At 47.4% G+C, this 18313-nt stretch overlaps 1 protein-coding gene across 1 annotated transcript in view; it reads right to left on the minus strand.

Annotated features, from left to right (window-relative positions):
• Positions 1–18313, minus strand: part of LOC144272335 (unconventional myosin-X-like) — a 229841-nt gene that overhangs the window by 153576 nt on the left and 57952 nt on the right. The window contains exons 9-11 of the mRNA XM_077830334.1: positions 17024–17127; positions 14971–15100; positions 7234–7352 (exon numbers count right to left, since the gene is read on the minus strand). Coding sequence (XP_077686460.1) covers positions 7234–7352; positions 14971–15100; positions 17024–17127 — 353 coding nt within the window. The remainder of the gene's footprint in view (positions 1–7233; positions 7353–14970; positions 15101–17023; positions 17128–18313) is intronic.

Here is an 18313-nt window from a genome sequence, read left to right on the forward strand (position 1 = left end):
GAGGAACAGTGTCACGGAAATAAAGTCCAACATTGCCCCTATAAAGTTTACTGTTCTTGTGGGTGATAAAACAAACTTTTCTCTGTTTATGCAAATGCCTAGAACTATTGCCCTGTCAACGACTTAACCTCCTGATGTGAGCGGCCTACCAGGAGGCAATCGTTCAGGTATGGGAATACCATTTAGCCCTGGTGTCTCATCAGGGCTGCTATTACAGAGGAAACTTTTGTAAATACTCTGGGTGCTGTAGCTACCCCAAAGGGGAGGACTCAAAACTGGAAATGTTCCTGGGCTACCATAAAACATAGGAACTTCCTGTGTGAGGGGTAAAGAGCCTGGAAATACACGTCCTTCATGTCAAGAGCTGCAAACCACAACCCTTCCTGAAGGGAGGGGAGTAGCAATGCAAACGTAATCATCCGGAATTCAGATACAGATGTTGAGTTGCCAAGGGTCCAGCAAGGGGCTCTACCCTCTGTCTTTTTGGGGATTAAGAAATATGGGGTGTAGATACCCTTCCCATGATACTGAGGCAGGATGTGTTCTATTGCCTCTTAATGTAAACAGATTCTGCCTCCCACTGAAGAATCACCTTGTGAGAGTGATCCCTGGAGGGGGATGGGGAAGAGTTTATGAGGAGGGAAGGAGAGAAATTCTATGAGTGTCCCTGATGGATAATCTCTAAAACCCAATTTCCTGTAATGATCTTCCTCCAGTTGTGGACAAAGCATGTGAGATGGCTCCCAAAAGTGATGAATGAAGAGGCGAGTGGCATCAGTGGTGGAACACGGGTCTTGACCAAAAATGGCCCTTGGCTGTTGGTTGGAAGTGAGAAGAGGCCACAGCAGCAGAGGGGACTGAGAAGCGAGGCCTCTGAATGCTTCAACATTTCCGTGGAGGCTCGGCTTGGTGCTGGTAATAAGGTGCAAGTGGAAGGGGTGGTCTTGGTCTATAGGACTGGCTCTGGTGTTTCCTCCTGGGGGTTCAAGTATAAATCCCCGGGGAATGCAGAGTTGATCTGAGTCCTTTAATGAATACAGGGATTTGTGTATTCTTTCATTAAAGAGATTTGAATCATCAAAGGGGAGAACATCATCCAGAACCTCCCTAGAAAATCCTGACGCTTACTGCCAAGAGTCACTTTTCATGACTAAGCCAATGGCCAGACCTGGAGAACTGTTTTTGCCACTAGCTTTCCCTCATCTAAAACGGACTGAAATTGGGCTCTGTGCTCTGTGGGAAGTTGATCTATGAAGCTTGCAAGCCTGGAATAGTTTTTAAAAATCATATTTCGCTAATTGAGTTTGGTAGTTTAACACAAAATTGCAGGCCTGCAGAGAAGAAGACCCTCCTCCCCAGGATGTCCAGTCTCTTAGAGCCCATATCTGTCGGGGTGGCCCTTTGGTAGTGCAACCAAGCCCTTTCTGTAACTGTCTGTAATACCAGTGAATTGGGGGAAGGATGGGAAAACAAAAATTCATCTCCCTTGTCAGGAACAAGAATATCTCCTCTAAGCTCTTTTCACTGTAGGGGAACAGGATGCTGGAGTGTGCCATACAACTCTGACCAGTTCTAGTACGGCCTCACTGATCAGAAGGGTCACTGTGCTTGGTCCCTGAAGTTGCAAGATATCCAGGAGCCAGCACTGACAGTCTTGGATTCTCTCTTGTGGGATCTGGAGGTCACTGGCACCTCTTTCCAGTAGCTCCTGGTACCACCGATGGGCATCTGGAGGAGACGGCGAGGAAGGAGCGAGTGCTTCATCCATAGATGATGAGGAGACACCTGGTGGAACCTGCAGATCCGGATTCACCTCCTCCTCCTCCTCATACACTGATGGATCTGTTTGGCAGGAGGGAGAGTAGCGGTACAATTCTTGAGAAGGGCCCGGATGCCTGCCATAAAGATCCCACAGACCCCATTAAGGCCAAAAAGAGGGATTGATCAGTTGCAGGGCCTGCAAGGGACTCGGTACCAGTGGTCCTGGGGGGCGGGGGGTGTTGTACTCAAGGAATAGTGAGTGTGACTCCTTGAATGTCTGCCAAGGCTCGACTGTGTCTGTAGACCAGAGGTGGGCAAACTACGGCCTGCGGGACCGTCCTGCCTGGCCCCTGAGCTCCCGGCCGGGGAGGCTAGCCCCCGGCCCCTCCCCCGCAGCGCCATGCCGCCCACGCTCTGACCCGCCACTCCTGCCGGGCAGCGTGGCTGGCTCCACTGGGGCTACAAGCTCCTGCTGCTCTGAGCAGCATGCTAAGGGGGCGGGGAGTGGGGGGGTTGGATAAGGGGCAGGGGGTCCCGGAGGGCAGTCAGGGGACAGGGACCTGGGGGGGGGGGCTGGATAGGGGGGGGCTGGATAGGGGGTGGGGTCCCGGGGGAAGTGTCAGGGGGCGGGGGTGTGGATAGGGGATGGGGGGACACTCAGGGGACAGGGGTGGTTGGATAGGGGGTGGAGTCCCAGGGGGGCAGTCAGGGGGCAGAAGGTCCCAGGACGGGGCGGTCAGGGGCAAGGAGCAGGGGGGTTGGATGGGTCGGGAGTTCTGAGGGGGCAGTCCGGGGGCAGGAGGTCCCAGGAGGGGGCGGTCAGGGGACAAGGAGCAGGGGGGTTGGATGGGTCGGGGATTCTGAGGGGGCAGTCAGGGGGCAGGAAGTCCCAGGAGGGGGCGGTCAGGGGACAAGGAGCAGGGGGGTTGGATGGGTCAGGAGTTCTGAGGTGGGCAGTCAGGGGGCAGGAGGTCCCAGGAGGGGGCGATCAGGGGACAAGGAGCAGGGGGGTTGGATGGGTCGGGAGTTCTGAGGTGGGCAGTCAGGGGGCAGGAGGTCCCAGGAGGGGGCGGTCAGGGGACAAGGAGCAGGGGGGTTGGATGGGTCGGGAGTTCTGAGGGGGCAGTCAGGGGGCAGGAGGTCCCAGGAGGGGGCGGTCAGGGGACAAGGAGCAGGGGGGTTGGATGGGTCGGGGGTTCTGAGGGGGCAGTCAGGGGACAGGAGGTCCCAGGAGGGGGCGGTCAGGGGACAAGGAGCAGGGGGGTTGGATGGGTCGGGGATTCTGAGGGGGCAGTCAGGGGGCGGGAAGTGGGAGGGGGCCAGGCTGTTTGGGGAGGCACAGCCTTCACTACCCGGCCCTCCATACAGTTTCACTACCCTGATGTGGCCCTTGGGCCAAAAAGTTTGCCCGCCCACCCCGGCTGTAGCCATACGGGAGCGGCTCGCACTCCTGACTCAGATCTGAGTTCCAAACCTGCTCCAGCAGCAGTGCCGGGGCAGGCGGTACCGGAACACTCCTGGCCAGATGGCTGGAGGTGGGACAGTTCCTGGGACATCCACGTAGACGCCTCCTCCTGAGTAATCTCTCGCAGGAGGGCCAGGCTGGAGGAAAGTGCAATGCTTGAATCCTGGGATTCTGGGCATAGTCCTGGAGCCTTGGAAGGGTTCTCCAACCAGGGAGAAAGGAAGGAAGAAAAACACTCTACTAAATATTCTATGAACTTTAACTATTAAGCTAAGAAATAAAACTATTTACAAATGTCTTTACAAGTTTTAAAGAGGACATAAAATTCTGACTCCGGCCATGTAGTGGATAAGGGAGGGATATATCCTCCAGTGCATGAAAGTTTCCATATGCCTTGGTATCCTAGGGGTTCTAGCAGTCAGGTCTGATGGACCCGGTATGTCTACGGCAGCTGGATGGTCCTTAGATAATGACGCGGTACTGATGATGGGTTCAGACTACTGCTTGTAGATGGAGTCAGTGAATGTCAGTCCTCACACTTGGGTATTGAGGTGACTAACAGAACTAGTGGATCTTTCTTTTTATGTGCTTTGCCCTCCAATCTGGGGGTCATTAGCAGAGCCAGCTCCTTAGGTTCTACGTGCGACATCTCATCAAACTTGCAGAGGGAGCGCATCTCTTATGGACAGTCCTTGACGGGGATCTGTCCTCATGCCCATAAGAGTGCCCTCTGCCCTCGTGGGGAGCCCTAGAAGAGGAGCCTTTAAGCTTAGGTGTTGGAGGCTCCAGTCCCAGGCACATGGTTGGAGGGGCACTGACGGTTAACTGATGCCAATGTACAGAGGGGAGGGGGATCTGCCTGACCTGGATTGGAGAAGAGGTTCATAGTTTTCTCCATTAGATGCTTTCTCAGGTGAAGCTCCCAGGCTTCCCGAGTTCTGGGTGAGAAAGATTGACAGATACTACACTTTGCAGAGATATTCTCCTCTACCAGTCTGTAGAGGCAGCATTGAGGTTTGTCACTGACTGGGAAGGAGAGAGGGCAAGAGATGCAATGCTTGAATCCTGGGATTCTGGGCATAGTCCTGGAGCCTTGGAAGGGTTCTCCAACCAGGGAGAAAGGAAGGAAGAAAAACACTCTACTAAATATTCTATGAACTTTAACTATTAAGCTAAGAAATAAAACTATTTACAAATGTCTTTACAAGTTTTAAAGAGGACATAAAATTCTGACTCCGGCCATGTAGTGGTAAGAAGGAACCAGAGAGACCTTAGTCGGGAGCACGAGGAGATCCATAGCACATGTGCGAATCAACGGACATTGCTTGGAAGAATTTCTGGACTCAGGCAAATGGCATGTATGTGTACCCGTGTGTGGAATACACATAGGGACCGTCACACGAAGAAGACCCAGTGGATCACCCTTGTCCACATTTGTTGACACCCTCAAAGAATTCTAACAGATTGGTGAGGCATGATTTCCCTTGACAAAAGCAGTGTTGACTTTCTGCCACAAATTGTGTTCATCTGTGTGTCTGATAATTCTGTTCTTTCCTATAGTTTCAACCAATCTGCCTGGTACGGAAGTTAGGCTTGCCAACCCGTAATGACTTGACTCAGCTCTTCATTTTGAGTAACTGTAAGCTGGGACTATTTCAAAGATGTCCCTTTCATGATTTAGCCTACCATGCAAGGTCTTTGCTAAAGCATAGGTCTCCACTGCTGAGCCCTAGCTCCAGAGGGAATTTCACAACAGCACTACTAGCTTTAAGGGTCCCTTCCTTCAAGCCTTTCTATGCACACAGCATTGAAGTTACAGGTAGGCCATCCACCGCACAACAGACTGCTTGAGGTGCTGTCCTGAAGAAGATCCCATATCCAGATGCATCATGATTCTCCCTAAGGCAATACAATCAGCAGTCATGTCCTGTGGGAACACAAACCTTCCAAGAGACCCTTCCCTTCTCTCAGCTTTTGCACAGAGCCAGGGCTGAAAGAACCCAGCCTTTCTCTGCCCAATTCAGCCTGGCCCGAGAGATGCCAGCCCCTCCCTCATTTTGCTGTTGCTCTTCATCTGTCAGAAAACCTCGCAGCCCCATCCCAGCCCCTCTCCCCAGGTGGGGTCTCAGCATTCTAAACATTCACTTCCTACTGTTTTATCCAGTCTGGCATGTTGAAGGCAGACACTCCAGGTGCGTGTGCCCAGGGGAGACTTGCCCCTTTATACTGTCACCTAGCAGCCTCAAGCACATCCTGGGACGTGTATTCAATTCAGTGCAAGAGGTAGCTGTAAAGCAAAGACACATTGGCCCTGTGGGGTTTTCTCCCTCTGCTCAGATGGTCAATCTCATTTATGAGGGCTGAAGCACCCCTTCTAGACAACCCCTTTTAATGAACCAGCTGCAGGGAAGAGAAACACTCTGCCAGACAGACTGTATGGTTATACAATGTCTTGGCCTCATCTTCCAGGAATGGGCCCTTCCCACCCGGGAATAACTCAGCAAAGCTGCTTTCCCCATACAGTGGCTCAACGGTGATTCTGAATGGCTCCTTTCATTCTCCCAGCCTTGCCTGACTTTGCCCAGCTCCCACCATTCAACACTGAAATGTCAAAGCTCAGAATGGTAATGAGCCTATTACACAATAAGAACTTCCTGGCAGCTCCATCCTCTGTACCCAGAATGACATCTGGAAATAGCTGGACACAGTATTTGGAGGCCAGGGGCGGGGAATGGATTTGGCAGGTCCATACGTAGGTCAATGCAGGTCAATGCAGAGAGACTAGCTGATAGCGAAAGACTCTGAAGGAAGCATTGTGCTTGCTGTATCAGTAATAGTGAATGGACGCATTTCATATGTAGAGTCACCAAGGGATCTAAAACAAGCAAGGATGGATACCACAGCAATTGAATGGGGGAAAAGTTCTGCCCAAGCAGTATGCTATTTTTTAATCTGTATCGCCACACGTTATTGTTCTGAACTGCCTGGGGCTCCCTTTGGTATTCTCTGTCTTCCCTGTAGCATTACAGATGTTGGCTTTGCTGTAGTATGATGCTCACTCGCCCCTGGTAATTCTACATTTCTGCTCAGTAGCAGACTGCTGCCCTTCACAGTTAGATTTTATTAACACAGGACAAGATTTTCAAAAAAAAAAAAAGTCACCTATGCATGTGTAAAAACAGGAACTGTGCCCTCAGATGACTAGCTTCCTAAGGGTTAATGACCTACAGTACCATATAGTTATTCAGGTTAATAGACACCATGATGTTATGAACCACAGAAGAACCTAAACAGACAAAACAACATTAGGGCTCAAGCACTATGCTGTTTATATTCTCAGATACGTCACTTCCCTCACTAACGCAGATCAGATTGTTTGTTAAAAGTTATATTTGAATACTGGCTCTACTGGATAACAGGAAGATTGTCCTGAGGGAAAGGGCATGCAGCACTAAACTAATCTGCAGTTTGTCCCCATCAGTCAGGCCTGAGACTACTCACTAAGACCCAAATGGAGAGTTCCCACAGCTCAGTTACTATTCTCGCAGATGCCTGGGTCTCTCTCTCCATCAGTCATTATACCCACACAACCCAGCCAGAAGCAGGGACCAGCTCCACACACCCACACCCACCGCCAAGCTCCAAAACTCAGCCCACCCCAGATGAAGTCTAGGAGCCCCACCCCTCCATCCTGGGTCCAAGCCCAGCTCCATACTAACAGTACCCAGTCACAGATTTGGTTCGGATATGAATTTCTCTTTTTACCACTTCCCTACTCAGTTCCACGTAAGTTTTCATTGTCTGGTCCCTGAAAAAACACACAATCCTCCTCTTCCTCCGCTCACAGAGCACACAATATTCCATCAAACAGCCATTTTGCAGGCCTCATGGTGCTGCTCATTTCTTCCCTTTAATCTATGCAAACGCTGCCACCTTGGGGCAAAATCCATGAAGTGACACTGAAACAGAGCACATGATTGCAAGTGCACAGGAAGCCGGACACTCACCTGCTCCACAGTGAGAGGGGAACTGATCTCTTCTCCCCGTAGAATCATGGATCTTTGAGTCAGCACCTCAGACAGCTGGAAGGCATCTAAGCCCAGCAGGTCACTGGCATTGTTCAGTACTAGGACAGAAGAACAGTAACTTTAATTGCCCACGTTCACCTCAGTGATATAGGCTTTTGCTCATAAGCAGATTTTGGGTGGGGCATGGGGGGCATTGCCCCCCCCACAAACTGCAAGCCTCAGGCAGGCAGCCTGCATGAGGAGACAGAAGACTTCTCCCAGCTTGCGCCCCTGAGGCAGGGAGTCAGAATTTTGTTTATAAACAGTGTGATTAACAAGTGATTAAGATAAGAAAGGGCTGTTAGGATGTTTCCTAAAGTTAAATGATCTGTTCCAAACTTGGTGAACTGCAAAAAGTAAGTAGCCTAAATAACAAAGTAATTGTAGATTTTTCTACAATTGTTTCAACTGTTTTATTCAAGAGGTGGTAACAGAGTTACTAATATTTTTCTTTGAGAAGATAACTGATTGTTTAGACAAAGGAAATGCAATAGACCTAATCTACCTGGATGTCAGTAAGGCATCTGATGCAGTTCCACATGAAAAACTATTAGCTAAATTAGAGAAGATGGGGATTAATATGGGAACTGAAAGGTGGATAAGGAACTGGTTAAAGGGAAGACTACAACAAGCCATACTGAAAGGTGAACTGTCAGGCCAGAGGAAGGTTACTAGTGGAGTACCTCAGGGATCAGTCTTGGGACCGACCTTATTTAACATTTTTATTACTGACCTTGGCACAAAAAGTGGGAGTATGCTAATAAAATTTGCAGATGACCCAAAGTTGGGAGGTACTGCCAATACTGAGGAGGACCAGAATACCATACAAGACCTGGATGATCTTGCAAACTGGAGTAATAGAAATGGGATGATATTTAATAGTGAAAAGTCATGCATTTAGGAACTATCAACAAGAATTTTTGCTATAAACTGGGGATTTATCAGTTGGAAGTGACAGTGGAGGAGAAAGAGCTGGGTGTATTGGTTGATCACAGGATGACTATGAGCCATCAATGTGATGCAACTGTGAAAAAGGCTAATGCAGTCCTAGGAATTTCCAGTAGAGACAGGGAAGTGTTAGTACCATTATACAAGGCACTGGTGAGACCTCGTCTGGAGTATTTTGTGCAATTCTGGTCTCCCATGTTTAAGAAAGATTAATTCAAACTGGAACAGGCGCAGAGAAAGGCTACTACGATGATCTGAGGAATGAAAAACCTATCTTATGAGAAGAGACTCAAAGAGCTTGGCTTGTTTAGTCTAACCCGGGGTTCCCAAACTTGTTCAGCCACTTATACGGGGAAAGCGCCTGGCAGGCCAGGCCACTTTGTTTACCTGCCGCGTCCACAGGTTCGGCCGAGGGATGTGCTGGCCGCCACTTCGAGCAGCTCCCATTAGCCTGGAGCAGCGAACAGCGGCCACTGGGAGCCGTGATTGGCCGAACCTGTGGACGCAGCAAGTAAACAAACCAGCCCAGCCTGCCAGGGGCTTTCCCTGCACAAGCGGTGAAACAAGTTTGGGAAAGCACTGGTCTAACCAATAGAAGGCTTAGGGGAGATATGATTACTCTGTATAAATACATCAGAGGGATAAATACCAGGGGGGGAGAGGAGTTATTTAACTTAAGTATTAATGTGGACCCCAGAAAAAATACACGGAAACTGGCCATCAACAAGTTTAGGCTTGAAATTAGGTGAAGGTTTCTAATCATCAGAGGAATGAAGTTCTAGAGAAGCCTCCCAAGGGGAGCAGTGGGGGCAAAAAACCTAACTGGCTTCAAGACTGAGCTTGGTAAGTTTATGGCGGGTATGGTGTGACAGGGCTGCCTACAATGGCATGTGGCTCATCGGTGACTGCCTGTAGTAAAAATCCCCAACGGCCAGAGACAGGACACTAGATGGGGAGGGCTCTGAGTTACTACAGATAGGGAGGGTAATGAGTTACCTGAATTCTTTCCCAGGTATCTGCCTGTTGGGTCTTGCTCCAACTGATCATCATATTTCGGGTCAGGAAGGAATTTTCCCCTGGGTCAGATTGGAAGGGACCATGGGGGGTTTCCACCTTCTTCTGCAGCATGGAGCATGGGTCACTTGCAGGTTTAAACTAGTATAAATGGTGAATTCTCCATAACTTGAAGTCTTTAACCCATGATCTGAGGACTTCAGTAACTCAGCCAGAGGTTAGGGGTCTATTACAGGAGTGAGTGGGGAGGTTCTCTGGCCTGCAATGTGCAAGAGGTCACACTAGATGATCACGATGGTTCGTTCTGACTTTAGTAAGACTATCTGAGTAAGAATATACATTACAATTTTAAACCTAACCAGTGTCCCATAAGTGACTTGCCACAAGATGTCAGAACATGTTAGTATTAGAGCTGAGTGGGTCTAATATTTATTTAATTTTCTTTCTTGATATAGGAATTAGATACAATGCTCCTGTCAGATATTTCTGTTATCTGGAAAAACACTATAGTTTTCAGTTGCCTAAGTAGGCCCTGGAATCATGGTTAAAGTTGTACGCACCCTGGCACCTCCAAATCTGAAATGGCGCCCTATGGGCAGGCACGGAATTTGTCCCCCCAAACCCCACACGCAGCCCTCTTGGCCTGACTGGAGCCACCCCCAAAATACAGAAGTCAAACTACACCTATTCTTTTGCTGTTTCTTGTTCACACAGAAATCACCCTCTGAGACTCAGTTTTAAGACCCCAGATACATTGCATGCAGACAATACTAGCAGTAAACATATTGCCTTTGGGGCACATTAATGAGCGTTAAAGCCAGCTGACAATGTACTGAAGGTTTCCCTCACCCAAAGCACCAGACTCAGCATTCGGTCCATATAGGAGTCTGGCATTTGTACATAAATCAACATCTTTAATGGTAATAGAAAGGGCAAACAATATTGATCAAAATCCAGCCTCAGCGAGCCATGCCCCTCCTAACAGTATGGAAAAACAATATCAGATTGGAAGGGCTAGGTGTAGGCACATCCAGGAGATATGGGACAAATACTATATCTCACAGTTTCCATCCCACCAAAATATCTAAAAAGGCAAATTAGACAGACAGGAAAATGTCAGCAAATGGCCAACTCTAAGTGGAAGTGTCCAAAAGGAATTATGTAACTAATGAGCCAGATAATCCATAAATAAAATGTATGTCATTTTACGTAATGCTAGATTCTTAATCAGATCATCATGAAGAACTAGGGCCTAGATCAGCAAAGGCACTTAGCTGTTGTAACACCTAACTCTTAGGTGCCTAGAAAATCATTGGAGCACTGTGATCCAAAAAGCCCAAGTTAGGTGTCGAGACTCCCTATACAATGAATGGGGAAAGAAAGGCACCTCAGAATGGGATCCACAAAAACCAGCATTCTAGGCAGGGACAGGAAGCTGCCTCAGCTAGCCAATGGAAGACACCAACGAGAGGGGTGTGTGCTAAGCCCCACCCCATCTCTGAGTTCAGAGCCTGAGGGCATGTCTACAGTACAAGCTTAAGTCAACCAGTGTTAGGTCAATTTACAGCCACCACAGTAATTACTGTGATGGCTGATGTCCACACTACCCTCCTTCTGTCGGTGGTGCATGTCCTCACCAGAAGCGCTTCCACCAACTGAATAGAGGCAGTGGTGCGGGGACTGAGAGACAGAGCTCTCAGCCCCTGCCAGGAGCACAGCTGCTCCCAGGCTCTCGCCTCCCCACTCCCCGCCAGGAGCAGGGGCCAGCTGCTCAGGCTTCTTGGCTCCCTGAGTGGGGAGCCAAGCAGGGACAGCCCAGCTGGGAGTGGGGAGTCGGGGGCAGTTGGGCTCTAGCTGTCTGGCTGTCGTGTCAATTTGACAAGACACCCAACAGCCGATGTAAGTAACGTAGTGTCTACACAGACACTACATCACCCTAACTACACCGACACAAGTCTTATGCCTCTCGTGGAGGTGGAGGTATTATGTCGGTCTAGTACGGAACTTACATCGGCAGGACAAGGCTGTAGTGTGTACACTGACATAATTAGGTTGATGTAAGCTGCCTTACCTCAACCTTACTGTGTAATGTAGACCAGGCCTAAGTCCAAGCTACAAGGAAACATCTATCTATGCTTGTGATCCACAGCCGGGAACCCCTCTTCTGGAGTCAGGTGGCTTAGGGGCCTAAGTTGTTTCTAGCAAGAATGAATTAGGCACCTGCCTAGTTTTACACAAAACAGACAGAGGGTACAGGGAACCTCCTTCATAACCTTTATCCCAATGGTGACACAATCAATTTTTAATTATTGAATTATTTAATTAAAGTTGAACAACTTCAATAGGAGCAATAAATGGGAGGATTTCTTTAGGGATGGACAACCGCTAAAATAGATGTAGCTGATATTTAAAAAAAAAAAAAAAAAAAAAAAAAAGAATTCAATGCAGCCAAGAAAAACATCCAATCTTTATTTTAAAATGGTCACCCTTGGTAAGTTGCTCAAATGCTTAATTACTCTCACTGTTAAAAATGTATGCCTTATTTCCAATCTGAATTTATCTAGCTTCAACTTCCAGTCATTGGATCTTGTTATACCTTTTCTCTGCTAGATTGAAAAGCCCATTATTAAATATTTGTTCCCCATGTAGGTACTTATAAACTATAATCAAGTCACCACTTATCTTTCTCTTTGTTAAGCTAAATAAATTGAGCTCTTTGAGTCTGTCACTATAAGGCATGTTTTCTAATCCTTTAATCATTCCAGTGGCTCTTTTCTGAACCCTCTTCAATTTATCTACATCCTTCTTGAATTGTGGGCTCCAGAACTGGACACAGAATTCCAGCAGCCTTTGCCCTAGTGCCAAATACAGAGGAAAAGTAACCTCTCTTCTCCTACTCAAGATTCCCCTATTTATGAATCCCAGGATCGTATTAGTTCTTTTGGCCACAGTACCACACTGGGAGCTCACGTTCAACTGATTATCCACCCCCACCTCCAAGTCTTTTTCAGAGTCCCTACTTCCCAGGATGGATCCCTCACCCCCGCATTCCGTAAGTATGGCCTACATTCTTTGTTCCTAGATGAACAGATTAACATTTACCCATATTAAAACACATATTGTTTGCTTGCACCATTTACCAACCAATCCAGATCACACTTCACTATTTACCATTCCTCCCAATTTTCGGGTCATCTGCAAACTTTATCAGTGATGATTTTATGTTTTCTTCCAGGTCATTGATAAAAATGTTAAATAGCACAGAGCCATGAACTGATCCCTGTGGGACCCCACTAGAAGCACACCCTTTTGATGACAATTTCCAATTTCCAATTACATTTTTATACCTATCAGCCAGTTTTTAATCCATTTAACTTGTGCCATGTTAATTTTATACAATTCTAGTTTTTTTATCAAAATGTTGTGCAGTACCAAGTCAAATGCCTTAGAGAAGTGTAAGTATTCCAACATCAACATTATTATCTTTTCAACCAAACTGGTAATCTCATCAAAAAGGGATATCAAGTTAAGTCTGACAGGATAAACCCACCCCCAGCCATTCTGTATAGAGTCAGGCAGCCTCTGAGCATACCTAATGGATCAGGCCCCACAGGAGAGGCAGACACTCCTCCCACAGTTCATGAATTGCACTGGGGCTTTGGCAGGAGACAAGCACCTGGATGCCCAGAGGGAGGCAGGAGGGCACATGCCCAGAGGCAGAAACACAGGCACCAAGGGAATTTTTAGTGCAAAAACTGGGGCACCAAGGAGGCTTAGGTGCCTACAGGATTTGGTGGCAGTCAAGCAGTTTTGAGGATTGCAGCAGGGCCTAAAAATCGGAATCAGGTGCCTAGATTCCTTTATGAATCCAGGCCTAGGACCTTACCCAAGTCCAAGTGTATTATATTAACACACTTACCTTCATTAACCAGACTTGTAATTTTGTCAAAGAAGAGTATCAAGTTCATTTGACATTTCACAAAATCATTTTGAAAGGCATGAATTACAAAGCAGCCTTGGAATGAATTACTGACTATGCTACTGTGTAATATTATTATTTATGTTCCAATACGGATCAGAGACCCCCTAATCAGGATCACTAAACTGACACTAAACTGGGAGGAGTGGTAGATACGCTGGAGGGTAGGGATAGGGTACAGAGGGACCTAGACAAATTGGAGGATTGGGCCAAAAGAAATCTGATGAGGTTCAACAAGGACAAGTGCAGAGTCCTGCACTTAGGATGGAAGAATCCCATGCACCGCTACAGACTAGGGACCGAATGGCTAGGCAGCAGTTTTGCAGAAAAGGACCTTGGGGTTACAGTGGACGAGAAGCTGGATATGAGTCGACAGTGTGCCCTTGTTGCCAAGAAGGCCCAATGGCATTTTGGGATGTATAAGTAGGGGCATTGCCAGCAGATCGAGGGACGTGATCATTCCCCTCTATTCGACATTGGTGAGGCCTCATCTGGAGTACTGTGTCCAGTTTTGGGCCCCACACTACAAGAAGGATGTGGAAAAATTGGAAAGAGTCCAGCGGAGGGCAACAAAAATGATTAGGGGACTGGAACACATGACTTATGAGGAGAGGCTGAGGGAACTGGGGATGTTTAGTCTTCAGAAGAGAAGAATGAGGGGGGATTTGATAGCTGCTTTCAACTACCTGAAAGGGGGTTACAAAGAGGATGGATCTAGACTGTTCTCAGTGGTAGCAGATGACAGAACAAGGAGTAATGGTCTCAAGTTGCAGTGGGGGAGATTTAGGTTGGATATTAGGAAAAACTTTTTCACTAGTAGGGTGGTGAAACACTGGAATGCGTTACCTAGGGAGGTGGTGGAATCTCCTTCCTTAGAAGTTTTTAAGGTCAGGCTTGACACAGCCCTGGCTGGGATGATTTAGTTGGGGATCGGTCCTGCTTTGAGCAGGGGATTGGACTAAATGACCTCCTGAGGTCCCTTCCAACCCTGATATTCTATGATTCTATGATCATTGTGCAGGGATCATTGAGCAACATGCTACACAAACACATACAAGAGCTGCCGTCTGCCCAGAAGAGCTTACAATCTAGTTTGTCAGGATGCAAATGAATGTCTGTGTGAGTGTCACAAAAACCCGAAGACTAAAAGGGGAGGGAGGATGAGAGTAACAAATTAAAACAGGTTTAAAAGTTATTCTGTGTGTAATTTTGTAAATTTTTTAAAACCTTTGTTCATTTTTTAAACTTCTGCCTCTTTAGGAAATGAGGCTCTACCAGATCAGCTCAGACTAGATACCTCTGGTTGGGGATCCTGGCTCCAATGGTGATCAGTACCAGATACTTTAGGTGTATGAAAATCTGTAGGGGACAATTTTTTTAAACCTCTGCATGTTTCTGTTTCTTTTTAAATATCTCCATATTTTTATTTACACACAGATCATAAATAACCATGTGTCTATCGACTCAGCTCCAGAGTGATGAGAGCAGGGTGAAAGGGGCCTCAGGGCCATGTCCTAAGCAGGTTGATGTATCAGGCCTTGAAGCCCTGCAACCTGGGTCAAGCTCTCAATCAGAGGAACTTGAGCAATGTGGGTTGAGTGGGTTAAGCTACTGGGGCTTTGGTGAAGTGTGCCAGCAAGCTAGGGTATCAAGGGGAGAGAGGGAGGGACAGAGCCATGGCGAGAGACTATCTGGGCTTGGACAGCAGGGTGCATAGTTCACAGAATCATACTTACCTGCTTTGGTTGTAACCTGGGCTCCTCCAGCCGTCATGAACTCCATGTTTCCCAGCTGAAGGGTGCCAGAGAGAAGTTTGAAGATGTCCTGTATCTCTTCGGTGCTAAACTCCATCACTTTCAGAGCAGTCTACTCAAAGCCACAAAGAGAAGACATAACTTACATCAGCAGGACCGTGCTGTTTAAAATAGGAGGCTCAGAATCACAGTCATTCAGATGGAAGAGACCTATTAGGGAACATATAGCCCATCTCTTTTGGAGTGGTTGTACATTTATTAGTGTATTTTTAGACCTTTTCTAATCCCCTCTCTCATCATACACATTATACCCAGCCATAGAGCTTTCTGCTTACCTATTCTTCCCACCAGGTTTCACCTCTGCCCCTACACTAAAATCACCATGGTTCAATGTCATTGCTAGTTCAAGTTTGTTTCCCTTATATTTTAATATACTAAATACACTTATTTGGCCTCGTTTTCACCAAACACACAGAGTCAGGTCTGTCCAAGTTCCAGGGATAGATGTATGAAGTGTCCACACCACACATTTTAAACAGTGTTGTAATCAGGTTACCTGGCTCAGTTACATTTATAACCTTTACCTTCTGCCTTACTTTGTGTATTCAAGGGAAAGCATCCCTTCTCCTGACCAAACCCCTCACCAAGCCAGACAATGTGGTGCACGAGCCATGCTAGATAACACAAGTGAAATGCCAGAGCAATGCATGCAGGTCACATGATGTTGCATCACTTCACGCAATGTCCGACTCTTCGAGCAGCTTTGTGCTGGAGACAAGACCACTCTGACTCTCTCAGGCATTGCAGCACCTGCATGGTGTTCTCAGGCTGACTCCCACTTTTGAGTCTGGGTTTCATCCCTTTTAATCTGTGAAAATATTCCTGTTCCATTCATATTTTAATTGCTTCCCCTGTTCAAGGGCCAAACCCCATCCAATACCAAAAATGATTAACCACAGAGGCTATCAGGGATGGGGAACAGAAGGAGTACTTGTGGCACCTTAGAGACTAACCAATTTATTTGAGCATAAGCTTTCGTGAGCTACAGCTCACTTCATCAGATGCATACTGTGGAAACTGCAGAAGACATTATATACACAGAGACCATGAAACAATACCTCCTCCCACCCCACTCTCCTGCTGGTAATAGCTTATCTAAAGTGATCACTCTCCTTACAATGTGTATGATAATCAAGGTGGGCCATTTCCAGCACAAATCCAGGTTTTCTCACCCTCCGCCCCCCCCCACACAAACTCACTCTCCTGCTGTTACCAGCAGGAGAGTGAGTTTGTGTGTGTATGGGGGTGGGGGGTGAGAAAACCTGGATTTGTGCTGGAAATGGCCCACCTTGATTATCATACACATTGTAAAGAGAGGTTTCAGAGTAACAGCTGTGTTAGTCTGTATTCGCAAAAAGAAAAGGAGTACTTGTGGCACCTTAGAGACTAACCAATTTATTTGAGCATAAGCTTTCGTGAGCTACAGCTCACTTCATCCGAATGCATACAGTATGCATCCGAAATGCATACAGTATGCATCCGATGAAGTGAGCTGTAGCTCACGAAAGCTTATGCTCAAATAAATTGGTTAGTCTCTAAGGTGCCACAAGTACTCCTTTTCTTATTGTAAAGAGAGTGGTCACTTTGGATGGGCTATTACCAGCAGGAGAGTGAGTTTGTGTGGGGGGGGCGGAGGGTGAGAAAACCTGGATTTGTGCCGGAAATGGCCCAACTTGATTATCATACACATTGTAAGGAGAGTGATCACTTTACATAAGCTATTACCAGCAGGAGAGTGGGGTGGGAGGCCGGTATTGTTTCATGGTCTCTGTGTATATAATGTCTTCTGCAGTTTCCACAGTATGCATACGATGAAGTGAGCTGTAGCTCACGAAAGCTTATGCTCAAATAAATTGGTTAGTCTCTAAGGTGCCACAAGTACTCCTTTTCTTTTTAGGGATGGGGAAATTACTCTAAAGAAATTGCCACAAGATCACAGAGGAAGTGCCACATGGGACCAAGGAGAAGAACTCACCATGACCTTGTTGAACATCTCTAGGTCATTCAGCTTCTCATCACTCACACAGCCGGACTGGTTCAGGTAGCGATAGCTCTCTGGTTCAGAGAGAGACAGGGCTTCTGCAGCGAGCCAGTCCCCCAACATCACAGAAAGAGAGGGGGGCAGGTGTTAGTTTACTCAGGAATCAGCTGACATCCTTTGCTACTTTTTCCTTCTAAGTTATTGTGAGGGCAAGGTAGTGGAGAGGCCTTTAGATCTGGAATACTAGCAATTAGTGAAACACATCAAGATTTTATTCTCAGGCCAAGCTCCAGATATTCCAAGCCTGTCTTCACCTCTGATATAGGGAAACCACTCCTCTTTTTAAAGCTGGAGATTCACTGCTAAGAGTATTTAAGTTAACAGGAAGGAGGGTATAAATCTAATCCTATGGGATTCACCTAACCAACTGCTCTCCCACTTTTCAACAAAAACAAGCCTGGGACAGTCAGAAAACAACATGTGAGACTGTGTGGAAGGATAGAGAAAAAACTGTTACCTTTCATAATTGTTGTTCTTCGAGATGCGCTGCTCATGTCCATTCCATTCTAGGTGTGTGCACACCCACATGCCCAGTTGTCGGAGATTTTTGCCTTAGCGTTGTCTGTAGGGATGGCTGTGGTGCCCCCTTAAGTGCTGTGCTCATGCATTGGTGTATTAGGTGCTGCTGACCCCATGCCCTCTCACTTCCTTCTTGCTGGCAACTCCAGAGGGACAGAAGTGCAGGTAATGGAACGGACATGAGCAACACATCTTGAAGAACAACAGTTACGAAAGGTAGGTAACCATTTTTTCTTCTCTGAGTGCTTGCTCGTGCCAATTCCATTCTAGGCGGCTCACAAGCAGTGCCAATGGAGGTGGGCTCAGGATTCACGGTCTTGCAGCTTGCAGCACTGCTCTGCCACAGCCAGCATTGTCTCGGGCCTGCTGGGTAAGCGCATAATGAGATGTCAACATGTGGTCGGACAACCAGGTGGCAGCCTTGCAGATATCCTGGATCGGCACTTAGGCTTGGAAAGCTGCCAAAGAGGCTTGTGCCCTGGTTAAATGGGCGGTTAAAATCACTGGAGGGGGCACCGTGGCTTGGTTGTAGCAGTAGCGGATACAGGTAGTAATCCAAGCCGAGATCCTCTGGGCCAACACTGGACAACCTTTCATCCTGTCAGCCACTGTGATGACTAACGGCGACAAGGCTTGGTCCTCTTGGAGCGGCAGCGAACCAGCTGAGCAGCAGGGACAGCAGAGCAGCTCACAGCAGGAGTTTGC

This window comes from Eretmochelys imbricata, chromosome 11 (assembly GCF_965152235.1).
Source record: "Eretmochelys imbricata isolate rEreImb1 chromosome 11, rEreImb1.hap1, whole genome shotgun sequence".
NCBI lineage: Eukaryota > Metazoa > Chordata > Testudines > Cheloniidae > Eretmochelys > Eretmochelys imbricata.